The sequence below is a fragment of the Meleagris gallopavo genome, chromosome 5, assembly GCF_905368555.1.
Source record: "Meleagris gallopavo chromosome 5, MGAL_WU_HG_1.1, whole genome shotgun sequence".
Taxonomy (NCBI): Eukaryota; Metazoa; Chordata; class Aves; order Galliformes; family Phasianidae; genus Meleagris; species Meleagris gallopavo.
Genome location: NC_139408.1, coordinates 38,102,812 through 38,129,644, shown reverse-complemented (window position 1 = coordinate 38,129,644; position 26,833 = coordinate 38,102,812). Strand labels below are relative to the sequence as shown.

Genomic DNA, 26,833 nt, shown 5'->3' with positions numbered 1-26,833 from the left:
CACAATTCCCATTCCTATCTCTGCACTGGTCAATAACTCACCACGTGGCACTGCTGCAAGTGAGCTGCAGCAGCCCAGAGCCACCAGCGGTACGGGTCAGCGTGGCCTCCAATACGTGACCCCTCGAGTGCAATGCTTCCAGCCACCCTATGGGCTCCCACAGAGCCTCTTCCACACCTGGCAGCTGCAGCTGGAGCAGGGGAGCCCAGCAGCAGCAGATCCCCACCAGCCACACTCTCAGCTAGGACCCGTATTGCTGGAAAAGCGTCTCCCCAGGCACCACGCTGGCCACAAGGGCGTTGGGCAGCCCTTCAGCATCCCTAGGGCTCCCGGAGGGCCCGGCAGTGGGCAGCGCGGGGAAGTGCGGAAGGAGGGCAGCGGGCACAGGGCTCACAGGCTGCGGGCAGGCGGGGAGCCAGGCGGGGCGGGTGGGCAGCGGGCCGTGCCCCGGGAGAGGAGAGCCCACGGGGGCCTGAGGGTGTGAACCCAACCAGTGACCGGGGCCGGGTGGGCGCCCGGGGCCGACATCCTGCCCCCCGGACCTCTTCTGCGGGATGCGGGCTCGCGAGGAGGCTGCCCCGGCCCATCCGCGGGCCGCCAGCGCGGGGCCCCGCGGCGCCCACCACCGCCTCTGGGGCCGCGTGCCCCACCGGTCCCCGGCCCCTCCCTCCCCCTCTCGGAAAGAAACCGCATCGGGAAACTATTCGGAGTATTTTTGCCGCTTTTAACGCGATCTCGCCGCTCTGGAAAGGGGCGGAGCGGCGGACCACCGCGAAGGGCCAGACCCCACGCCCGCCCGCCGCCAGAAGGGGGCGCCCGCACGCCGCCGCCGCGGAGGCCGCCTCGGCCACGTCGGAGGGGCCCAGCCCGAGGCGCGGGGCCCGGCGCCGCCGTCCGCGCGGGGGGCGGCGGCGGAGGAGGAGGAGGAGGAGGAGGAGGCGGCGGAGGGCGGCGATCGCCGCGCGCCTGCTGAAGCCATCAGCGCAGCGCCGCGGGCGAAGGCCGGGCTTGGAGCTCCCTCCCCCGCGCGAGCCCCGTCCCGGGGACGTCATGGGAGGGAGGTATAAAATTTCAGCGGCGAGCGCGGCGGCGGGGCAGTGTGCAGGCGGGGCCGGGGCGCGGCGCTGCGCTCGGCCGGCGGAGCCCGCGGGCGGCGCGGCGATGTAGGGCGCGGGGCGCGGCGGGGGCATGCATGGTGCAGCGAGAGGGGCGGGCGCCGCGCTCCCCTCGCGGCGGCGGAGCGGCCCGGCCCGCTGCTGACACGCGCGGCGGCGCGGCGCGGCGGGGCGCTCCCGGCTCCGCGGGGCGCGGGGCGGCGCATGGGGAAGGAGCGCGGCGCGGCGAGGCACGGCGCCGGCCGCTTCCCCCGGCGGAGCGCTGCCAGCTCTTCCTGGAAGTCGTGAGTCGCGCGCGGCGCGGTGAGTTCATGCGCCTCCGCGCCAAGCCCCAGCCCGCGGGATCTGGGGAGGCCGCCGCCGGAGCACCGCCCGGGGCCCCGCGCCCGCCGCTCGCCGCCGCCCGGGGGGCTCTCCCCGGGGGCACCGTCGCCGCCGCCGCCCCCTCGCACATGAAGATGTACGCGCAAAGGGCTCTGGTGCTGCTCTCGCTGCTGAGCTTCGCCACCGTGAGCCTCGCGCTGTCCTCCTGCACCACCTTGGACCTCGAGCACATCAAGAAGAAGCGGGTGGAGGCCATCCGGGGGCAGATCCTGAGCAAGTTGCGGCTCACCAGCCCCCCGGAGAGCGTGGGGCCGGCCCACGTGCCCTACCAGATCCTGGCGCTCTACAACAGCACCCGCGAGCTGCTGGAGGAGATGGAGGAGGAGAAGGAGGAGAGCTGCTCTCAGGAGAACACCGAGTCCGAGTACTATGCCAAAGAGATCCATAAATTTGACATGATCCAGGGCCTCCCCGAGCACAGTAAGCGCCAGGCGCGCAGCGCCCGGAGGGGAGGCCGGGGGAAGCGCGGAGCTGCGGCGAGCGCCCGCGTCCGGAGCGCCGGCGTCGCGTTGCGGGAGGGGGGCGGCGCGGCTCTGGGGCTGAGCGCGGCGTGCGGGGTTCGGAGGGAGCGGGGCTCCGCTGAGTGAGGAACGGGCGGCCCGAGCCCCACCTTTCGGAGCTCTCCGTGCCCAGCGGCGGTGCGCGGTGTGCCCGGCTCCGCGCCGGCTCCGGGAAGGCGGAGGCGCTCGGCGAAAGGCGCCTGCGTGGAGGATGCCGCTCCGGTAGCGGTGGGGGAATCGCGGGCGGCGGGGGTGCCGAGCAGGTGCAGAGCTGGGATTTGCTGGGACGCCCTGAGGAGCGGGGGCGCTGAGGAAACGGACAGATGTGGAGCAGGTGCAGTGCACATGAGCGGGGCCAGATGCAGGCACTAAGCAGATTCAGGTGCGGGAGCTGAGCGGATGCAGATGCGAAGTCAGAGGGCGAGCAGACACGAACCCCAAGTAGATCGCAGATGCGGAGCAGATGTAGGCACTGGCAATCCCTTTCCGTCTGTGCTTAGAATCTCTTCGGATGGGAAGATGTTGGTGGGCGCACAGTCCACCGCCCTCCAGGTGTCCCCTCATGGTGGAGTGCGGTGCTGGGGGCGCAATCGGTGCCGGCAGCCCTGGGGTGGAGCTGGGACTTGGTGCAGGCAGCTCCAGAATGCGGCTCCTCTGCCAGGTTTATGTTAATCTTGACATATGATGAGCTGGAATCAGAGCTGCGATATGGTAATGCAACAAATTTCACTTAATCTCTAGCAGACTACACTCCATATGGTTATATGATTAGCTCTCAGTTCAGGAGGCGCTCAGACTCAAGGCACAGAAAATGCACAGAGTATTCACGGCTTTCCCATATTTCAACGTTTTTGACTCACCAAAATGTTGTGAAATTCTATAAATATATGTCTGCAAAATGACACTGATGCGGTGTGAGCTGGTGTGCTCTGAAGGAGGAAACTGGAAAGCAAGGCGGTTGGTCATGAATACAGAATGGGTTTGGGTGAAGGAGGGGAAGAAGAAGGAAGATGTGTGTGAGGAGCACTGAGGCAGTGGAGAGGGACAGTGAGATGGGTGTGAGAAAAGCTTGGGGCAGCAGTGGGTGCTGCGGGTGAGATCACTGCGAGGAAACTGTCGCGGGCTCAGCCACTGACCACCACATGCAGGATAACCTCACAGTGCCTTTGGAAATGAATGAGCCTGCCCCGGTCTCTCTTGGTGCCACAGCAAGGTGCAGAGCACTGAGCCCGTGTTGTGCTGACACTGCATTCTACGCAACCCCTCTGCCCAGAGAAGAGAGGGTGTGTGGGTTGGTCACAGAGGCCAGCCCCAGGCAGGCTGTGGTGTTGAGAGACACTCCTCTTCAAACCTAGGGAGTTTCACTGCATGCACCGTGGCTGTGTTTGGCCCCGTGTCTTCAGAAGTGGCTGATGTTCAACTTTCCCATGGCTCTGTCACTCTGCCAGGTGGTGATCTCAGAGCAGCTGGAGCCAAAGCCAGGCTCCTCTGGGGGGAAGGGGAGGATGGCTCCATTGAGGGAACTGAGAATGATAGAGATGAGTTCAAAATGTGCACACATGCACGAACTGTTCTAGCTCCAGAGTATTAGTCAAGCAGTTTGTTGGCTCAGAGAACTTGTATTTCTCCAAAACCCAAGGCCCAACAGTGAGGAAAGCTGAGGAGCAAAAATAGCAGCAGGGATAGCCCAGGCCTTCTAGGAAGGAAGGACTTCCAGGAGCCGGTCTCTGTCCCCAGTCTGGGCTGCTGGGTGGTTCAGGGAATCGTCTTCCTGCCATGCTTGTGGGACACACTAATTTACAAGGAACGTTTTCTAAGAGTAGCTCGCACTCATTTCAGGGCGCTCCTAAATCTCATGGGGGTTAGATTCAAGCACGGGAAGCTCCTGCAGAGGCTCTGCAAGTGGCTTTACTCACCTTCCGGAAGAACACGGTACTGTCTCCCAAGCTAGCATAAGAGAGGAGACGATTAAAGCTCTGCCTCTTTGGTCCAAGCGTGTTTTCTGTCCAAACCTGCTGCCTGCAAAGTTCCAGAAGGATCTGTTTTTCCTCCTGAGTTACACAGCTTTGACATTAAGCACTTTTTGGTAGCAGTGGTGTGGCACAGAGAGAGGTGATACCGGCCTGCGGCCAGCCAGCCCTTCTCTGACATCAAAGTCCAAGCAGACTGCAGTCAGCTGTCACAAGGCATGCCAGGATCAGCAGCCATGTGGGATTGGTGGAGAACCTGCACCTCCCTGAAAGCAGTGATTGGAAGAGGGGAGTTCCCAGAGAATGTGGTCCTTGTGTCCCATCCTCCACTCCAAGGTCCTGCTAGTCCCATTCTCTTCTATCAGCAGCTCAGCAGTTGGCTAGACTCCACAGTCATAGCAGGGTCTGATCATGAAGATACAGCCTGTCATGTCAGGCAGACTGCTGTGGCATAGATTTCCTTCTCTTGGCCTTATTACAGACACTGAGTGTTGTGGATTGGAGGAGCTTGCAGGAATATTGCTTCTAGGCTCTGTTCTTTGCTGGTATCTGGGCAATTCCAGATCCTGGTGTATTAATGTGCCCTGAGCTGGGACTGGACTGAGTTCCCTGAAAACATCACTTAGCTGTGCACACCTCTTAAGGATTTTGCTCGAAAAGCAGAGATCTTTCTGGGGGTGAGACCTGCATTCTGGACATCTGGCTGTAAGAAGCAGGCTCCAACCTTGCAGTGGTCAGAATGAAACAACAGCTCCATCTCCTCCATCACAGGGGGCTTGTTCCCAGGGCACAAAGGCAACACGAACCTGCTACGTTAGGGAAGGAAAAACAGCTCTTACTGTTCCCACCAGGAAGGTCTCCAAAACACCATTAGAAGTAGGTAGGAGGCATTGCAGTGATAGCAAGAGAATACTTGGCCATTCATCTCTTATTAGCATGGCTGCCTCACTGAGCCAAAAAACTTAAGAAGCTGACAAACAATAAATGATTTTGTCTCTCATCTGCACTGTGCTGTAAGACCAGATTTACAGTCTCTAAATAGATTATCAGATAAAGTACCAATGTTGTATATGGACTGTGGGCTAGGCTGGCCACTGGTCTGATCTGGAGGCACTTGTAGTGATTGGTGGAATACCCCCTCACAGACAAGCAGTTGGCTCAGAAATGGAAGGCCAGGCTGTTAACAGCGCTATTAATAGGGCAAGCATTACAAAACAGCTTAAGGGGGTATAAAAACACAGTATCCACCTAGGTCTAACAGAACATTAGCAGTGTTAGACTTCAGCTAGAAAGATGCCCTTGAGCACATAATGAAATCAGAGCTTGCTGGTCTGTGCTTATCTGTGGCACAAACCGGTCACAGTGGTGGAGTCCCCATGGCGGGTGTCCTCTCCCGGCTCAGTGCCCTCTGTGCTGTAGGGCTCTTGGGCTGAATGTGCCAGCTTTTTGCTGCAATGGGTCTGGTCTCCTGGGGCTGCAAAAATCTCAGTCTTTAACAGCAGGCAGAGATGTTCACAGGTGGAAAAGCTGTTCCATTCAATAGTAAGCCTCAAAACAAATTTCAATGTGAGCATCTGGTCATTAGCTTATTGAGTAAAACTTTAGGTCCCTAAGAATGCACATTTGTGAACTGCCAGGCTCCTGCTTGCTAAATCTGGGTGTAGCACAAGAGGAAGACCTTCAGCTTCATCAAGATGACTCCAGAAGTGAATCACTGTTGCTCAAAACAGAATTTGGCATGGGAGATGACCCTATGTTCTCAGACACTGTTCCACCAACAGCCCATCTTCAGAACTTGTCTCTGTGGGACACGGGTGCTTTGAAGACAGGGGCCAACTCCAGGAATACAATTTCAAGGTTGCCAGGTCTTCTAGCCTAGTTGTCACAGGCTGGAACTATGGCTTAGAAAAAGTGATTTTTATGTGTGTGGTTTTGCTTTTAATTAAAAAATAAAAATAAAAACAAAACAAAACAAAAAAACCCACAAATATCAGCTGATACAAGAGCCTGGTGTTGCCTTGGAGAACAGCCAGAGGTCATATGAGAGGCTCTGCAGGACTCCAAATAGATCTGCACGTGGGTGTAGAGCAGGAGTTGCTGTGCTTTGCCTGCAGGAAGCTTTAAAGCCTGAATGATGCTACAGTCTTGAAGGCTAAGAGAGGTCAATAGGAAAGGAGCAACAGGGATCATTGCTTTTTTCATGGTCCCAATGAAGAGATGCTCATTTTCTCTTGAGGAAACGTGGTTTTTACCTGCACTCTTTTGGGGCATCTGTGAAGTGGATTTTTCTGCTCAGCAGGCGCACATCCAGGCAGAGCCTTGCTGTGCTATTTCCTCCTCGTGTGTCTGATCTCTGCAGGCCTCACAGCAACCTCTGTCCCCAAAGAACTCTGTATCAAGTACTATCCATGAATTCCTCCTCCAGGTCATGAGTGAGAACTGACCTTAAAACCCAGTTCCTTTAGTACGCACTGGAGAGTCACTGCTCCAAAGATGTCTTCTGCACCTCAAACTTATCACAGAATCATTGCACATGGAAGGGACCCTTACACTCCATCTAGTCCAACTCCCTGCAATGAGCAGAGGCACCTGCAGCTCCATCAGGTTGCTGAGGGCCCCATCCAGGCTGATCTTGACTGTCTCAGGGATGGGGCAGCCACCACATGTCTGGGCAGCCTGTTCTAGCGCCTCACCAAACTTCGTGGACACTTCTCTGGCTTTCATTACAGACCTTGACATTGTCTCCTGTAATAAGATCACTTTCTGTGTCGCTTCACGTCTCCAGCATGAGCACAGACTTACACCATCGTGGTTACTGGGAATGGGCCCCACAAGGAGCAAAGGAGGTTGTCCCCTTGTGTTAGTTGGGGTTGCATTGACAAATGCAGGAAATGCATTACAAGCATTATCAACATGCTCTACTCATCAACATGAGTAGAGTTGGAAGAAACAGAGTTAAGAATACTGTGATTGGTCACCACCGATTCTCTGGCTTGTAGCATTGAAATAATGATGGCAGTAGCGAGAAGATTTTCAGAACATTCCAACATAGAGCAAATTAGAGCTAATTCCTCCTGCCATCTCTTTAACCAGACAACCGAACTTGAAGGTGATGAGATGTTTAGCCGGAAGCTCTTTCTCAGTCACTTCTAGCCTGAAATTCTTACCCTCTCCCTCTTTTTTTTCTCCTAGATGAGTTGGGCATTTGTCCAAAAGGTGTCACCTCCAATGTGTTCCGCTTTAACGTGTCCTCAGCAGAGAAGAACAGCACCAACCTGTTTCGAGCAGAGTTCCGGGTGCTACGTGTGCCTAACCCGAGCTCCAAGCGCAGCGAGCAGCGCATTGAGCTCTTCCAGGTGAGTATCTTTCTCACCTTCCTCACTGCCTCAGGCCAGAACAGCTTGGCTCCATAGTGACTGTCCCAGCTTGTGGGTGCAAGGCCACAGGTAAGAGGGAGAAGAGATCCCATACTTTGCTCCAGGCTTCTTCTGGCATGTAAGCAGTGATACAGACACATTTTTTTTCCTGTCTCAGTGTGGTACTGTCCTTTTCCCCACTCACATTGTCCAGTGGTTGTGGGTACTGTGAATTATGCAGCTCTTTTCTATACTGAGAAGGGGTTGGAAGAGGATCTCCTCACCAGCAGAGAAGCCCTGACCCTTCTGCCTAAGTCCTTTGGCAGAGTTGTTCCTCTGAGTGTTGCAGTACAGTACAATTGGTGCTAATCCAATGGGTGGAGCTCTCTGACTTTCACAGACTTACTGGAAAATAAATCCTTGCTTTCAGTGTTCCTTTCATCAGCAGTTCTTTGGGGACAGTTCCTGGCACCTTTAGTGCAGGTGCTCATCTGGAGTTTGGTTTGAACTCTTGGTGTCTGCTGGCAAGATAAGGTCTGGTTCAGGTTTGGAAGTGGTCTCTGGCCATGCTGGATCGCACAGCTAATGGTGTAGTTCAGCATCCAGGCAGCATATTCCCACAGGCTGCTGTCTGTTTGCTATGCAGTAACAATGCAGCTAAAATTGCCCTTTAGCTGTTAGCTCTTAAGGACCACTTGGAATTCATCTTTAAAAGGCAGAGCAGTTCTCCAGCTAACAGATGATAACAATTGCTAACAGACAACCCCAAAGCTTCTCCACAGGCTCAGTGTTGTGTGGAATGAACGTGGGGTCCTGCAGCAAGGAGCACTTTGCACAGGCTGTTGGTGTCTGTCTGGAAATAGGATGTCAGAGCAGGGGGTGTGTTCTCCAAACTTGATCCACCCTGGTGTGCTTTGATTGATGTTGAAGTGTAGAGGACACATGAAAATACCACTTTGTAGGACTCGAGAGACTTGTCGGACAAGGGATCCATGGCTAGATGCTCATTTACCCACTGCTGTTTTACTCTGAAATGCAGACCCACATTGCACACGTGAATACAGAAACAAAACCACCCACTAGATCTACCACCGTATACTTGTGCTTCTGAATGTGCACCCTGAAGCAAGGATGAACTGGGAGAGGTGAGCTGCTTGGGATCCAGAAGTACAGACTGGAGAAATAGATTGGTTGTGAAGCATGTCCCTCTAATGTGCCAGGGTATTCCTGGTGTTGCACGTGCTGGGACTCACCTTTCAAATTTGTTTCTAGCAAGCTGTGGAAAAAGAAGGACACAGAGCTGTTCCTTCCTTGTGCACAGCACTGGCTCACTCTCTACCGCTCCTTCTATCACAGATCCTGCGGCCGGATGAGCACATAGCAAAGCAGCGCTACCTCAGTGGCAGGAATGTGCAGACGCGGGGCTCCCCTGAATGGCTGTCCTTTGATGTCACCGAGACCGTGCGTGAGTGGCTTCTGCACAGAGGTAGGGGTCACAGTTGGACTGGGTGTGACAGCATCCATAGAAGCGTTGATCGGTGTCAGGAGTATCTTCTCAGGAGCACCACTTAAATAGGGGGCAGCTTCATTTAGGTTGACAAAAAGCCTTCCGCCAGAGAACTGCCTCTGTGTAATATTTGCTCCCTTCCTAGCTCTGTCCTGGAGTATCCACTGTGTAACTCTGGGGGCTGAGTCAGAATACGATCTCATTCTCTGGAGGAGGAAATTGTTCTCAGTGAGAGACGCCTGGGACTTCTTTTGGTTCTTTGATTCTAAGTCCAGGGGAATCTGTCTGCTGGTCTAATCTATCGCTTGTAACACATAGAAAATGAGGATTGCTCTGGTTGAATTTTCTTACGGGATAGAGAAAATTTATTAGGAAAAAACAGCAAGGATCTTGGTTTCTTTAGCTGTTTACAGCTTGGCAGGTATAAAGGTGAGGAAATACCAGAGTCTGACACACCTAGACAGAACATACCTCTGCCACCGCTGGGCAGCCCAACAGATAGTTACAGGGCAGCTCCCTGCAAGAACACTGATCCCATTCACAGCTGGAGCATAGGCACCATGACTCACCGCTGCATTGGCCTCACAGATAGAAGCTAGGTGCCACTGAAAACTGGAATGCAGGCACTGGCAAGCAGCCGCTCCCTGGAAGGGTAAGCTGTGAGCTCGTAGGCTCCTCCTTTTTGAAGCAATCCCAGTTGTGTCCTGATGGTTGGAGTTCAGTGCTGGAACTGCGGTGAGCTCTGGGCAGGCACAAGCTAGTTGACAGACATCAGATATGGTGCTTAGGAAAAAAGGTGCTAGGCACCTTGTCAGTGCCCCAGGGAGCCAGATGTTTTAATTCATGACACAATATAGAAAAGAAGCTTTCATAAGAGCTGTATGTTCCGTGGGTCAGGCCCACACAGCGTGATGGGTCCAGGAAGTTATTATGAAAATAGACTTGCCTCTGGAAAGTCTGCGAGTGAGACCACTAGCAGTTCAACAAAACAGGAGGCTGCAGCTGCTGAGAAAAATGCTTCAAGTGAAATTACTTGTCCATATCGAACTCACTCACTTTCAGATCTCTCCTCCAGACGCTAACCAGAAGCCAGATAGTAGACAGGTACTGAGGGTGGCAAATTTGATTCAGTACAGATACACAACACAGGCCAACTTTGCATAATAGTTACTTTCTAGTGGAACTCTTCAAAGCTCTCAAGTGCCTTTGGATGCTGAACAGCCTAAAAAATGTAACCAGAAACAACTTTCTCACCTGCTCTGGAAGGTCCCTTTAGCAAGAGTATACATGGCTTTTGGCACAAGTGAAGCCACAAGATTCTGCTTCCCATTCTCCTTTCTAAGTCAGCTCCTGTTTCCCAAAGTGAGGAACCTTCACTGTGAGACTGATCCCTGGTCTGGGGGCCACAGCACAGCACACGCCCTCTGTGGAGATTCACTGTAGCTGTTCCACCTGAGGAATACTGTTTTTCAGAGTCCTCTCCTTTTTTGCAGAGTCCAACCTTGGCCTGGAAATCAGCATACACTGCCCTTGTCATACTTTTCAGCCCAATGGCGACATCTTGGAGAATTTACATGAGGTCTTGGAGATCAAATTCAAAGGTGATAAAGAGCTGGGCTTGGGGAGGCTATTGGAGGGAAAGCCATGAGTGTCTGGAAAAATGAATAGGTCTTCCTTTGCATATTTGAGGATTTCAGCCCTCATAACATTTGGCTTAAAGCATACACACCACTGGGGTTTGCATGTTGATCTTACGAGTACACCCACTTCAAACCTAGGTTAGAATTGAGAGAAAAGTGCAGTCTGGGTGGGGTTTGTGTGCGTTTCTGCAAAAGGAATAATTTTGTATTTCAGTGTCTCTCCGGGAAGTTCAGCTTGATGGATTCTCAGATTTCCACAGAGGCTCTGCTTTCCAGTTAGGGTGACTGAAACACAAGGAAGTCAGGCATCCTGTGTGAGGTGGCCTAGAGAGTCAGTGGCTTGGCTGGCCTAAGATGTAGGAACCTCCTGGCTTGCAGCCCTGGGCTGCAGCCACTGGCCCCCACAGGCTCAATTTCTGAGGCTGTTCTGCAGAGTGCCAATGATCTGACATCTTCTTTAAGCCATTCATCTTCTTGCCTGTCCTGGGACCGAAGCCAGGAGCAAGTGGGATGGATTAATGGCCCCACCAGCAGTTTGCAAATGGTAAAACAGGTGGCCCACAGACCTCTATTTCAGCCCTGCAGCAGTCAGATTCACCAGAAGTAAAGAGTACCCTAGAAGGGAAGAAGTCCCAGAGTGAGTACATGTGGTGCCTGAGTCTCTTTTGCCCTGGTTCAGGGCAGGCAGAGGGTGTTAAGCGTACTGAAAAGTCTTGTTGCGTCCCTCACTTCCATACTGATGTCCTCTTTGTGGATTCTGTTTCTGTCTGAAGGCATTGACAGTGAAGATGACTATGGCCGTGGGGACTTGGGGCGCCTGAAGAAGCAGAAAGACTTGCATAATCCCCACCTTATCTTGATGATGTTACCCCCACATCGCCTGGAGAGCCCAACACTGGGAGGCCAGAGAAAGAAGCGGGCCCTGGATACCAACTACTGCTTCCGGTAAGTGAGAATCCTGCCAGTGGCTGGGACCCATGCCTGAGGTGGGAAAGTGTGGTGAGACTTCACATCACCGGCAAGGCAGTGCCTGCCGAAGGGGCTGCAGGTCACCATAGTACTGCAGGGGCCATGTGAGCAGCACAGCTCAGCTCAGCTCGTGCTCCTCGCAGCCTCCAAGAAGGGGATGCTGGCTGGCCCAGCAGTCACTTTTGGCCAAGTTTCTGGGTAGAGGGAGGCTTGTGATCAGCCTCATGCAGCACAGCCTGGGCAGAGACCAGACCAGTGGCTGAACTGCCTGGCAACATGTGCAGGCAGTGCCAGGCTGCTGGCCTGACAGCTTCTGCCAAGCTCTGCCACTCCTCTGCACCCAGTGCAGGTGAACACTATATCCCACTGGGCAACACTCGTCCTGGTCCTTTTGCTTCGGAAGCTGCTTCATACAAGTACAAAGAAGATCACTTTTAGATTCATTTTGTGTCCATTATGTGTTTCAGGAACCTGGAGGAGAACTGCTGTGTGCGTCCTCTTTACATCGACTTCCGACAGGATCTGGGCTGGAAATGGGTCCACGAGCCTAAAGGCTACTTTGCAAACTTCTGTTCGGGCCCATGTCCGTACCTCCGCAGTGCAGACACCACTCACAGCACGGTACATCCAGCATATTATCCTTGTGGCCCTGTCACCCCTTTCCTCCCTCAGTCTGATGGCATTTGGTCTCTTCAAAGTAGCAGAAGCAGTTTAGATCAATACCTGCAAAAAACTACAAGGAAACTGCAGGAAAGAGTGTAGTAGTTCAGCGGGGAGAAACAGTCTTCCTATGGAGTCAATACTGAGTCCATGCTTCCAGCTGAGGAGGAGGATGCTGTCTCTTGTATGAGATGGGGAAGCAGCAGGACTTAGGATACTTATTTGGTAGTGGCCAGTTTGAGTTGTTCAGATCAAACATCAACTCTGTTGGTTGTATTCTGCATAATTTTTTCCTCTAGTTTTCACTTGGCAGAGGAATTTTTCTACACACATGTTGTGCAAAACTGCTGAGCTATGGCACACACCTGCTGCCTACTACCACGCGGGCAGCTGTAGCCCAAAAGGGTAGGGGAGCCATGTCCAAGTGAACATGGCTATGCAGCAAGCTTCCCTTTTCTGCACCAGCATTATTTCCAGCTGTATAAATCCCACCTGACAGGGAGGAACCCACAGGGCTGTGAAATTAATGAGTAAAACTAGCAGAAAGGAAATATTTTCAGGTAACTTATACATAACTTCTGTTTAACATGAGTACATTGGGCAGTCTTAAGGAAGAATACCACCTGAGCTTCGCTACTGTCTAGAGCAAAAAAAAAAAAAAAACCCTAAAAAACAACAAAAAACCCGAAAGCAATAGAAAAGTATGGCCATGGAAGAAGAACCAAGAGGAGAACACAGACTAATGAGCAGACAGTTCATTCCTAAGCAAGAAAAACCGGAGAAGAATCCTGAGCTACTGTCTGCAGAAGGGAAAAGGCAGCAAACCAGATATGGCAACAGCTCGCTGCAAATTAGCTTCAGGTTTCATTAAAAAAAAATCTGGAAGAAGCAGATTCAACTGAAGAATAGTTGATTGGGTAGAGATGATACCACAGGAAAGATGCTAACATTTTCTTGGCAGCTTAAAGAATCTGCTTAAAGAAGCTGCAAAGTTTGCTGAAGCTAAAAGACTGCTATTGGTGGGAGTAGATCTCAGGGAACGAAGGAATGGACAGGTGCTGGGTGTGAAGCACAAGACAGGACAGCTTGAATGAATAGCTTAGGAGAGGTAACATGCATCAGTTGGAGCTGAGGAACTCTAACAGATACTCAACTGAATCAGCGTGAGATTTTAATACAGTTCCTGATACTCTCTTACTGAGCAAGAAGGAAAATCAAGTGGTAAAGTCAGCTGAGTGATCCCAGCAAGCTTCAGAACAATACAGCTGCTGACAGCTTGCCAGCACCACCTAGGAAGAACATGTTGAAAAGCAGATTTCTCACCAGTCTCTTTAACCCACTGTCTCTGTTGAAAACAGCGGCTCCAGTGCACATAGCACCTATGTGATACAGCCTGTACCTCTGCTCAGTACCCCTGTGATAGCACCTATGTGATACAGCCTGTACCCTCAGTACAGGGTTTCTACCAGAAGTACTGGAATTAGACGGATCTGCATGATAGAACAGAATGTCTCCTTAGCACCTCTCACCCTCCAAGTCTGTAAAACAGTTAGCAGACAATGTGCAGGACCCTGTAATTTAACCCAGACAGGTGCTATGAGCCAACAGTAGTGCAGGTAGGATTGTGTCTTAGCCCCACAATTCAAGATGTTGCTTACCACTGAAGAGCAGCCAGCTCTGGGAAGACACATGGCAGCTCTTTCATGGTGGTTACATGGCTGGAGTGTACAGTTGTCTGTGGGCTTGGGCCAGCTGGGAGAATGAAGCCAGTGGGGTCCCACAGGACACTGTCCTGGCTCCAGCATTACAGTGTAATGACTTGGAGGATGAAGTGGAGAAAGAAAGCATCAGACAGTTCAAAGCTGGGAGGGAACTGCGGCTACTCAAGAGGACGGGCATCCATCCAGCGCTATCTAGAGATGTTGGTTGAAATAAGCAGCGTTGATTTTCTTTGTTCTGGTTTCTGTAATAGAACCAAAGACAACGCAGCCTCAGGCTGGTTACACCCTGACTTATAAGCAGAAGTGGCACTATCCACTGTACCAAATTAGAGATTAAGCAAGTGAACTACTTGTACTTCTTCCACCCTTAGGCATCAGCAAGTCTACATTGCTACGATTAAAAAGAAAAAGGCTCTGGATCAGGCCTGGGCAGGAGCAGGCCATGATCAGGACGTGATAAGAATATTAGTCACATCAGGGAAATGCCCCTGATTAGCGCAATCCAAATACCTAGAGACCTGTTTGCTTGCAGTACCTTCTTGTTCTCTTAAATGGATTCCTGACTTTGTCATCACATTTAAATTTGTTTCCACAGGTACTGGGCTTGTACAACACGCTGAACCCTGAGGCATCTGCTTCACCCTGCTGCGTCCCACAGGACCTGGAGCCACTGACGATCTTGTACTATGTCGGGAGGACACCCAAAGTGGAGCAGCTCTCCAATATGGTGGTGAAATCCTGCAAGTGCAGCTGAAAGGCACCCTGGGCTGCCCAAAGCCTAGAGAAACTGTCAGTATCCATTCTGTTCCAAGGCTAGCACTAAAGGAGCTGGGGGTCAGAGACTATGCATGCAGAGGGCCGAGTGCTAAACCCTGTGGCTTTGGGTCTGGCAGTCCTTGGGAATCTCTTCTGGAACATTTCTCGGTCTTGTTGCCAGTGTCGCCTTCCCTCTGGGAGTTACTTTGACGACACAAAGGCCACACTCCAAAATGACTGGACAGTTGATGCGGAAGAGAAAGACAAAGTGAAGGAACTGCTGTGTATTTGAATGCTGGGATAGTTGAATTGGGAAGGCAAGGAATGAGAAAGAGCAGTTAAAAGGAGGAATTGGAAATGGAGCAGTTTCCCCTTCTTGTTGTAGCTCCCTTGGGACCTCTGCCCTCCCCAGTGGCCTGAAGAATTACGAAGGTTTTCCCTCCTGCAGGAGAAAATCCTGGAATTTTCTTTAGAGAAAGAAAATGCACCAAGAAGAGAAGCTGCTCAGAGAAGAGATGCTCAGAGATACACACAGACTTACGTTCCTCAGAACTGTGATCCAGGAGGCCTGTAACTATAGTTGTGTTTCTGCCAGACCTGTAACTTCAGTTGGCAGACCCTGGCTATTGGTTTCCAAATGCAAACTGCAAGGCCCCCATTCAGCCTGCTGAGGGTGGGCAAAGGCAAGCAAAGAGGGTGCTGAGCCCATTTTTAGGAGGACTGATGTCTCTATTCAGCTCTTTTCCCTTTCTGGAGTTTCTGAAAGATGGCTTCTGGGTCAGGGCAAGAGCATTATCTGGGGAGTACCTGGATTTTGGAGCCATTCACTCATGATCTGATAAGACCCTGAGGACCTTTTGTCTGTTGTGGTTTGTGATCTCAACGTGGCCCAGGCCTCACCTGCCAAGACTTAAAAAAGAAAAAATATTAATCTCAAAAACATTGTAAAAAATAAATATTTTGGGGGGGGAGATGGTCGTTTTTTTCTTCCCTCACCTTCCCTCCTCCCCCTACAGGGATACTGTTGAAGGGTTGGATGTTTTTTTTGTTTCTAAACTGCTACTACTGTGGCATACTTGGTCACTTTAAAATCTTTCCCTTTTCCTGAGTATCTCTTCAAGGAAATGGGCAGAATTTAGGTCAGCCAGAGAGCTCAGAATGGAAATTCCTTTGTACCTTCAAACAGTGTCTGCTGTGTATGTGCCCTGTCCTTCTCATGTCCCTCTGACAGACATGTCACCTCTGACATCTGATTTTGATAGATTTATATAAAGCACCCCTCAAATATAAAACATTTCCCTGAGTACTGTTTAAATAATCAGGGCATTGCAGTTGTCACAGCTGACAAAAATCATACATCCATTGGAATATATAAGTTCTGCCAGTACAGACTTGTACACAAAGGCCAGCCTCCTCACATTTACCATGAACATTTCATACACTTACAAAATGTTCACAGATGTGGCCCTGGCAAGTAATCAACATACTGTTTTTTAAAAAGTGTGCTTTTTTCAGCCACAGATACTCCAAAAATTACAAACCTCTAGTACTTGCTTGCATGTCAGATGAGACACAGGCTGCCTCTCCTTCAACCACAACTACTTAATGTTCTAAAGACCACAGAAATTCCTCCCTGTCCCTTCCCACTTCCTGGTCCCCAGCAGTTGAATGTCACGACATGGAACAACTTAATTGCTTGTGGCCAGGGCTCTGCATGGTCAGCTTGGAATGCAGCTCCTGGTCCTGCACTTCAGTAGCTGCTTCCATACACCTTGCCACAATGCTGCCGTAACATGTAATCACAAACATCTCAGCACATCCGTTAAAAAACTCCTCCTCCATCACCAGCTGGTAAGATCAGCAAGGGTGGGTCAGCAGAGGGAGCGTGCCAGGCTGCATGACATTTTGGCTGGGGCACACGTGCTCTGAGAAAGGCACTCCCCAGTGCTCAGCTTTATCCCTTTCATCTCCCTGGGGCTCCTTGACCTGTCTTCTTGGTGTAATGATGAAAATTACCACTCTGATCAGGCCTGCAGCACTAATTTATTGCTGTGCAGCTCTCCATGCCCATGCCTGCCAAGGGAGGGAGCAGGTAAATGCATTGCAACTTCACTACCATCCTGATAGACAGTCCAGAAATTTAGTGGCTGCCCTGGGGAAGGGAGGGAAATCCAGATGCCAGTTGGCACAGAAATTCTCTCTAATCTCCTTCTAGCAGCAGCAGCCCCTGGGGAGGTTTTGGTTTACAAGCTACAGTCTGTTCCTTGGTCATTGTTCCTCGTGAGCCCTGTGCTGGCTCTGCTGCCTATCCAACTGAAGAGCTTTCTCGCTAGTGAGGGGAAAAAAGCACAAGAAGGGGGAGCTGCAAAGAGCTGAGCAAGAACACGAGCTTCACAGTCATACGTGGCACTTGGAGCGTGCCAGAACCTCCCACAGATTAACCCTGGCAGGCCCCTTGAGGTGAGCCTGCGTTGCTAGCCTTGTTCACTGCTGCTCAGTGGCAGGGAGGGGCGGCAGAGGAAGCAGGCCACTGCTGAACTGCTTGGAAAGAAGGCAAAATGGAAGGGAAGGCAGGAGAGAGGATTCCCAGGGCGTTCAACCAGTTAGGATTCAGGTAACCTCCTGGGCACAGTAGTCTTCCCGAGTCAAACACTCCCTTCAGTTACTCATCTCTCCAGACTGGAGAGTTTCCTATCAAATGCAGTTTCCTATCTGCGTTTGAGAATTAGATTTGTAAGATAGGCTCCAAATTCATTTTCTTACAGTTAAAATAGCTTCCTTAGGGTTGTTTGAGCTATAACTTAGCATCAAACTATACTACCCACATGGGGTTAATAAGAGATTGAATCCACTCCTGGGCCCGGGCTTACTAAAACATTTCAGGACACTAGTGTGAGAAGGACCAGCAGATAGAGAGTTCTCTATCTGCTCTGTTACTAGGTGGCAAATTGACAAAGACAATGGGAATGAAAAAGTGGGTTCTTCACTGCCAACAATGAATACAGCTCCCAACAGTTCCCTTTTGTTATTCCCAGGAACAAACAGAAGCTGATGAAAACAATCCCACCACACTTTCCCTCTTTTTAACAAAGATCAATGGTTTGAAAAAGTGAAAAAACCACTATTCTGCACTGCCATGGGGAAGATCCTACCCAGACAATCAAATCGCCATCTGTGTAGTCCTGTTTGTCTGTGGCATACTCCATTACAGCATGCAAGAAGTCTAGAACCCAAACTTGAACACTTTGTTTTTCAGGCTGTTGTGCAATACAGAGCTCTGTAAGGGACACTGCTTCTGTAAGTGCAGGAACATACACTGATATTTCAGCAAATCATGCACTTTTTGCAGGCTAAATGAGTCTTTGTTCTCTGGTCTGTGGTGCTGGATGGTCTCTAGCTATCTCAGAACACTTACAAAGAAGCAGTAAAACATCTCAGTTACTGCTGTACAAACAGGAGTATGCCCCTTGGTGCTTCACCTTTCCAGAACCAATAGGCATCAGTACTTATAGTAAACAAGACAGACGATGTCCAAAAGCAATCAAAGACAAAAAGGCAAACATACGTGTTCACTTCTCCAGCAACATCATGGCTCTGTTTTGCTCTGTCCTGTGATGTCTCACATCTCTTTCTGCTGTAGTTATACAATTTCCATTCTCCCTGTTAACAGATCCTTTGCTTACTTTTCAGTCTGCTATGAAGCTTTCCTTACCAATGACGAGGGTGTCCTTACCAGCGCAGAAATAAAGGAGGTCTCCCTGCTCAGATCACTTCATCAGTGAAACCACTACAGTCACCTCATGGCACAATAGAATCCATTGCCTACGATGTCTTATGAGGCAGATGTCTTCAATACGATCCAAGGTCCAGTGCAGGACAGGTTGAGCATCACAGTGTGAGCAGGATACAGCTCAAAGAGCCAGGTCCATTGAAGAGGAAGGGGTCCTTTTGCACTGCTTGTGTTTCTAGTAGCATACAAAGCATCAAGTATATACTAATGAGTTTTCTTCTCTTAATATGTGATTGGAAAGCAATAAAATCTATCAAGAAAATGCAGTTTTCAGTTTTCAAAGGTATTGTACCTACACACTTGCAAAACTATACTGATTTGCAATAGCGCAGAAAAATAGATAGCTGTCAGGGCTGTCTAAAAGCTACATTAATTGTGTTTTTGAATGTGATATAGATAGAATGATAGAGTGCCTTATAATTATTTAAAATGTCTATTAACATTTTTTAAAATTCAGAATCATTAGAATATATTGGTCAAGAGCTATATAAAAATAATAACATGTGTACTATGATATTTAGCAAATGAACATTTGAACATTCAGGTCTCTGCTTTACAAATGTTTTCTTTCATTTCTAGGGAAGTCATTTAAGCCCTTTTTCATTCTTTATGCAGCTCCACAAGTGACAGAGAGATGCAACTAAGCTCAGTGTCTTTAGTCCTCTCTTGAATAGAGGCTTCTGATACCCTGTACGAATGCAAGATCCTTTATCATGCAGCAAGTCAAAACAGAAGAGACAGTTTTACTTATTGGGAATCAAAGTGTCTTAGAAATGAATGCAGATACACCACTGAGAAACACAGCAAATGAAAATTGCCAATTAATGTTTGTCAATCTCACTCTTCTCTGAAAAACAGTATTGCACTTGAAATTCTGTAGTTGTGCTTATGCCTGTAGTTTCAGAAATAGCATTACGCAGTACCTTGGATGTCACAGTGTGTTTCCAAGAAAGACCAATTTCAAAGATTATAGACATCAGTTACTCAGCTGCTTTTAGAACATCCATCCCTAGGACTGAGATGCATACAGAAGATGGCAGAATGGTCTGCAGGCATTCAACCAATCAGCTGCTCCCCTTCTGGTACTGGGCTATGATTTCATGGAAAATACACTTAGGGATAAGGACCTTTATATCTAGTACAAAATAGAAGTACTTTAAAGCTGTGGTTTGTAGCAAAAAAATCCCACATGTTATTGGCCTTCCACTTCCTGCGGGCTTGCTGAATAGCTTTCAGGCAGAAGCTCTGTCCCCTGTGGTATATGCTGGCACTGTTGAGTTACACCAAGGAATACCACTCTTTCAAGCAAGCAGGAGCTTCTGAAGACAGACATTTATTTCTCCTTTCAGGGGGATAGTGGTCTTTGTGCAGAGTGATGTTCTTTACATCTCATTCCACTTAACTGGCTAGGCAAGATGATACCTCATGCTGTCTACAAAGACTGAGGCAAGAAATAATTACACGTAGGGGTTATGCGTGTTGCAGAAAGAGAAGGTGACTTTCTTTCCAGGTTTGCTACCACTCAAACATTTTTCACCAGCTGCATGCAAACATTCATCCTTCACATGCAGAAATTAGCATGAGGCATTGTAATAATATATCATGACCAGTGCACGCTCATTATTTGATGCAAGAAGCAAGCTGAGTCATATCAGACCAGAGATTTCCTGACATTCTTTGGGAAGGATTTATTTTTCCTTTTGAGGTTATTATACCCACTAGAAAGCAGACAAAGCAAAGATTTGCTGTACAGCCATGGGAGAAACTTAGAAGATCTCTGCAATGCATGCAGTGTAATGACTGAGGAATGTCTTGGTGACCGTGTTCTGGGCTTTTCTTTAACCAAAAATGTCTGATCTTTTGAAGTACTGAAACTCTGCGGCCCACATGCTTAGGAGATCTCCACTGCTTTGAAGTATTTGTAAGAAACTTCACTTTTTGGAGAAAACAGTAGCAGATAGTCTGATTTGCAACAAGAGTGTTTGGAAGATGTCCATCTTTCAACAAGCTGCTTTGAGTGACACAATTTGAATTTTTCCCCATCAAAAGACGCTTGCTACAGATATCTCTAACTATACTTCAGGATCTGAAGATCCCATTTGGATACCACTATGCCAAGCATTCTATTGTGCTAATCTGAAGAACAGTAAACAAACAGAACAGAGAGAAACAAAATAAAGGAGATGTCAATATAACCTCTGGAAAGCATAGCTTTGCAACAGCTACAATGTGCTGCCTATATTCCTTAAATTGTCCTTTTTTTTTTTTTTTTTTTTTAATCAACATCACTTGCATTTGCCCAAGTCATTCAGAAGACCTAAGAACACTTGCAGAGCCATAGTTTGGCAAGAAGAGTCACCGATCTTTATTTTTAGCTATTTTTCAGGAGGAACTTTCAGCAGACACATGGAGACATGAGTGAACAAGAAAAAAACATCTGTGAACAAGAAAAAAAAATTCCCAGCTGATATCATAGACAAAATGTATTCCACATTGAATTTCTAGAACTAGAAATGGTGGAAAAAATATGATTTCCAGAGGGAAAACATCCCTGATTTAAACAGGGAAAGAATCATGCAACTGCAAGTGTAAGAACTGTAATTAGTGTCACTCATGAGATGGCCACAGTCTCATTTGCCCTCCCAGTAGATATACAGTTGTCCAACTGCATACCATGAAGAATGGCACAGACATCACAGATATACCAGGCATATCTGATGCATGCAATTTTCAGAAGTTTACATAAGTAAGATAAAAACTCTTAAAAAATACAAAGAGAACCTTTAGTAGTAATGAATAGAAATAGCAAGGAAAAATCCCTTCTCATTTTTCTTCTTCAATATGAACAAAAAGGTAGTTTTTCCCTATGTGGAATGATAGAGCAATGACAGCCAAACATTTGGACTTGGTAGTAAATGAACTTTTCAAAGATTGTCTCATGAATTTTAACATGATAGTACTCACAACACATAGGCAAAAAGCCACATACAATGCTGAAATTCCTTTTAGAGATTATACCACTGCAGCTGTCCCAAATAAATGATGAAAATAGATTGTGAACTTCCCCAACATTCTTAATAATTGCATCAGATTTGTTCTTTAAGACTTCTTGTTTGTTTGTTTGTTTGTTTTACTAAGAGGTCAGATAAGAAGCAATCCCTTTATAAAGAATGTAAAATTTCTCAAGTGCACTGTGTCCACTGTAGGCACAGACTTTTAGAGAAGAGGCCCTGTTAAGTATACTATTTTCCCTAGGGAATGATTATGATTCACTGAATACCACTGGTAAAGACTTCACACCAGGGTGTCCACAGTCATCAGTGATTCTTTCCTTTAAATTGGAAACAGCAGTGAAAACTCATTTTCAATGAATGCCAATAAAATCCTTTTTTGGTAAGGTAACAGACAGAGAAGACTCCTCATGGTGCCTCATTTGTCACCTTTTGTTCAGGGGAGTTTGTCCTTCGTGGTGAAGGAGATGACCTGCTTCTGTTTCTTAACTACTCATCTCTAAAGCAGCATAGAAACTTGATCTCATTTTCTGGAAAGGGCAGTTGGGTTCTAAAATCAGAAGAAAAGCTACCAAGTACTGTAATTGTTTACAAGGTGTGCTGTGGTTGTGCACATTCACCCTGAAGGTGCTCTGCACTCAGGCATTTTAGAAGACAAAGGTGGCAAGAAGCAAATGTGTGCACGTACAAGATAATATAAGAGCTTCTGTTATTGATAAGTAACTTTCTTTTCCATATTTAAGTGAATAACCATTCACACATATCATATTATAGATGACTTCCAAACTACAACCCACTTTCCTCTAAAATCACAAGTGACTGGTTGGTCTAGAGGTGGATCTTATGCACTTGTAAAAGCTTCAACATGTTGAAAGCCTCTGCAGCACATACAGAGCTTGTCTAGGTGGAGATGTGGACAATCTTGGTAAATGTCAGCAATTAAGACTTTCTTTAGAGAACCCAACACCACCAACAGTGAATTCGGGTGGAACATGCCACTGTCATGAAAGGCAGCTTTACTTTGGCTGCTCTAGCAGGCTGTTCTGCGACTGACCAAATTAGACACTCATACAAAGTCAGACTACATGACTGCCTATGGCCCACCTCTTCTTTGTGACAAGTAGTCAGCAGCTTATACCTGACAGACAAGCTAAGAATTGGAAAAACCCATCATAAGACTTCCCTAAACAATCACCTGAAAAGGCTTAGAAACTTTCCGCTTGTTTTTCGGTTATAATATTTAATATACCTTAATAGATTTATTTTCCATGAATTTGTCTACTTGCCTTTTCAAACCACAAACATGCTTTTGTCTTCACACTATCTTGTTACAAGAAGTTCCACAGGTAAATTAAACACTGCGAAAGAAAGCAGTTCTCTCCCCCTTTGCTTTGAATCTGTTATCTGCTAGTTTCATTTGATTCAGAACTGGAACAATGATTTCCTTTTCACCTTCTCCCTTGCATTTCTCCTTACTCATCTGTTTTCCAGTTTAAGAGTTTCTGCATTAGTAAAACTATGAACACTAAGTTTTGTGTTCTTGTTATAACCAATCTCAAGGGCTGTCTGGAAGACCCAATTCTGTAGAAATTAGATCCTTTTGATATTTAGCATAAGCAAGAATGTCTTAGCTCTAGAAACATGAGGTTCTAGAAAGAAGAAAAACAGGTCAAGTCCCACGTTTAAAGAAAGCTCAGAAATTTCTTTTTGGAAGAACACATGACAGATTCACAGGAATGGCGTCTGCCATTCTGTATGAACAGGATCAATCAGCCAGTTACTGGGAAAAAATAAAAAATAAAAAATAAATCCAACTAAATAGCACCAAATAACCCATACAGGTTCAAACAGTAAGCCCAGGATTACAATGAGAAGGAAATGTAGGAATGAAAGGGAAAAAGTCCTTGGAAGTTTAATTAAGCAAACCTTAGGTCAGATGTTTCTTGGAAGGAATCTCACATCTCTCTCTTAATGTTGTAGTGTGCTCATCACCTGAACACAGCACAAAATGTCTGTATAAACTCTGTATTACCTCACCCTTCAGGACTCTGGCGTGCACCTGTTCAAAACAAACAAGAAAGACTGTTTGTCACCAAACAGACTCCTTAACTTAGAATTGATGCAAACAACACCTAGTAGGAGAGAAGAGGATCCCGTGGTAACATCATCCGGTCTCACCACTGAACGAGTTGCTGAATGATTACTGTGGGCTTTCTAATGGCAATTTTCTAACAGTAAACAAGAGCACTTTCAATGAAACTCATTGGTGAGCACAGGAAAGTTAATGTCATAAAAGCAAAGAAAGACAAAGTAAGCTCCATGTGAGGAGTATACATACAATTGTACTCCCCTCATGTTCAACTACTATAAATCCAAAATGCTTTGCCATTTTCCTTTCCTTTCTTGTACAAGAAAACACTTTCTGGAAAACGCACTCACTCCAAGATGCTAAAAAAACAGTTTCATGCTGCTCTACTGAATTTCTTAACTGAAGCACTTTAAGAGAGGTTTTTGACAGACACAAAAATAGCAGACCTGCAAAGAGACAAATTAAAGATGTTACGTTTGGCCCACAGCATCCAGCGTGCACCAACACACAGAAGGACTCAAAGCTGAAGGTCACATGGAAGTAGAGAAAGTAAGAAGCTAGAACTGTAGGATCTGTTCCTGATTCTCTGCTGTATTATCGCACATGCTCCTCAGGTAACAGCAGTAGCACTTAGAGCTGGGATCAGCAGATGCACAAAGCAAAGTAACAATGACATTTCCTTTGGTGCTCTGGCTGCCCTAACATATCCAGAGGCTGAAGAGGAGTTCAAAATCTAAGTGTTTGTCTCAAAATAAAGGACAAGTCTTGATATCTCAGGATTTGTTATTTGTTAGAAGCAGAAGAAAAAAAATTCAAGAACAAAGGATGTAAGACTTCACAGCTTCTAAAACTGACAAAACCAGTCCCTTCCAAAGGAAGATCTCCTTCTGCAACATGCATTTCTCAGGACATTTTAAAAATCTTAGAGACAAGATGTCAAACAGAGCTGGAGGCTACAGCCAACATCAAATGTGGCAGAGTAGACTATCAGAAGACAGACCCAAGATTTTGAAGCAGCTTGGATGCAGTAGTTTGAAGTAAGAAATTCTGCAACTGAATTTTCACTGATGATGAATCAATAATGTAACACACATTAGAACATTAGAAACATCTATCTCAGAGATCCCTGAGTGTAATTGGAAGAGTACAGAACAGACTTCATCTGAAAGTAACATCACAAGATTTTTCAAAACTCCTGGTCACTGAGGATAGTGGAAAAAGCAGTGGACAAATAATGCAGTGATACTTGAAGAACACAGATGAAAGATGCAAGGAAAGCAAACAGAATCATGATTGCCTAGGAACTGAAACATAAGCCATGAAGTAAGATTTTGGATAAATTAAGTATTTGATCTCTGTCACATGCATGAGTGGAACAGAAATAGAAAAATGCATGTTCTTTCCTATGAGTTCGTGCCTGGAGCATGATAGTTAAGCTAGTGGGCAATGAAAATAATTATTTAATCTTTTTACAATTTATCTGGTCTTGAATGACAAGAAGTATGCGCAACACAAGAGTGAACATGAACACAATCTTCCAAGAGAAAACACTTCTCCTCTCTGACACTGTTTCTGTCAGTCTTTTGGATTGATCATTATCTAATTTGTCAACATACAAGAATGATCTCTTAACACTGATTATACAGCGTAGAAATGACAAGGGAGCTGTGTAATAAGAAAACAGATCAAACGGGCTCATAAAATGCAACCTCTGAGGGCTCTGATGCAAACAACAGGAAATGCTGTACTCTTTGGGAACCACAATCATACTGCTTGCAAGGGAAAAGCTGGAAAATACCATGAAAACAGGCAAGTTTTCCTTTAGCCTGGCATCAGCGAAGAGCCAGAGCTGAAGCTGCTTCATGTTCGTTTTAAGCAAGGGTGGATCTTCTCTCCAGTATGTTTTCCAGCTGCTGATGTTGTTTTCCAACACAAGCAAATTAATTTTCGTAACATTAGGAAAATTCTAACTGAAGTGCTTCACCAAGCCACTATTGCAACTGATAGGAGCCACCTGGGCCTCAGAGTTCAACCTTGGGTCTGAAACAATCAGCCAATTAAAGAAGTTTATATAGCCTAAACAAAAAGAAATCAAAATACAAAAATAAACCATAGAAATATAAGCATCCAACAGTGAAACAAAGACAGATTTAAAATCCCATCTAAGAGCAAATATTTTGGGGGTGTGAATTAATAACTGAAATTATAATCAAAACAAACAAATGAAATTACTTTATTCAAACTGAGCAATTCCATAGCTCTATGCCAAAATTCAAGATGGGAACTATAAGAATGTTTCTACTCATATGGTCTAATACTTTTCTCTGCTGCCGACTGCTGTGATGACAGCAAAGAATACTGGCTGTTACCAGACCAAGACAGACTGAAATGGCTGCGCAAATGAGGAATCTTTACATTCAAACTTGGACCTTGGGGAGAAACCATACAGACAGGTGGAGAACCTCTGTGTTATAAAAATATCTCACAGTTAGTGATCAGGAAGAGTTGGAAGAGACCCCTGGACTCAGCAGCAGAAGTTCTCAGAGGCAGTCATCAGCTTACAGCTGCATCTCCAGCTTCCACAGATGTTCAGATACTCTCCTCCGTAGCTTGCCCTCTCAGCAGGGACTCCTGTTCACCCTGCCCTGGATGTTATAGGAGTGTGGTGGTCTGAAGTCATTGCTGATTCTTTCTTTTGCCCCATACTTGGAAGCAAGACTCTGGAGTCCTCACCTGGTGTTCAATGCTAGTCCTTTTCTGCAAGCAGAAGCTGGAGGAAAAAACAAAACAAAACAAGCAAAAAAACCATCAGAAGGTAAAGCTTTTGAGTACTCAGAGTGGTCTGTTTTATTGAAATGCTGCTGCACTACCCTGCAAATCCCAGCTACCACCAGAAATCTGAATTCCTCCTAATCTGAATCTCCCTATCATACACCCTTTCTCTACAGAAAGAGATCACATAACAGTATGACAAGCCTAAATTAATAACCCTCTGTCTGAAAAAGTGCTCTTAGTGTTCCTTTCAAGCCTCAAAATACCCTCTTTGCACTTCCTTATGTAACTCACCTCTTCACATGCTCCTCCAGTATTTCTAAATCCTTCTTCCATATCAGAACACTTTTTTTCTGCACCTTTTACTTATTTGCTTGCATGGGAATCTACTCCCGCACTCCAAAAGATGCTGAGGACCTCCATGCAGAACAGTGGGGATGTGAAAAAGTTTATCTTTAAAAGAAACATGATGGGGATTGGAAAGATTTCCTTCTTCCCACTACTAAAGAGAGGGATTTTAATTCTGTGTACTGCTACATTTTCCTATTTAAGCATGTTATGGGAAAAAGTCAATGTCATTGTCGCTTCTTCTA

The 26,833-nt window shown here is 47.3% G+C and overlaps 2 protein-coding genes across 7 annotated transcripts in view; one reads left to right on the top strand and one right to left on the bottom strand.

Moving 5' to 3' along the window:
• Nucleotides 1-1,067: 1,067 nt before the first annotated feature.
• On the top strand, nt 1,068-15,870 carry TGFB3 (transforming growth factor beta 3). The gene is made up of 7 exons (XM_085225345.1): nt 1,068-1,919; nt 7,162-7,325; nt 8,682-8,811; nt 10,326-10,433; nt 11,246-11,417; nt 11,909-12,062; nt 14,418-15,870. The coding sequence occupies exons 1-7, from the start codon at nt 1,193-1,195 to the stop codon at nt 14,574-14,576; spliced, it is 1,614 nt and encodes a 537-aa protein (XP_085081471.1). The 5' UTR covers nt 1,068-1,192; the 3' UTR covers nt 14,577-15,870.
• A 9,801-nt stretch (nt 15,871-25,671) lies between these two features.
• TTLL5 (tubulin tyrosine ligase like 5) overlaps nt 25,672-26,833 on the bottom strand; it is a 121,634-nt gene continuing 120,472 nt past the window's right edge. For all 6 annotated transcript variants that reach the window (XR_014883661.1, XM_085225344.1, XM_085225340.1 and 3 more), the window contains one exon: nt 25,672-26,238. Coding sequence is in view for 5 of the 6 variants with exons in the window: in XM_085225344.1 (XP_085081470.1) it covers nt 26,198-26,238 (41 nt within the window). In the remaining variant the exon portion in view is untranslated. The remainder of the gene's footprint in view (nt 26,239-26,833) is intronic.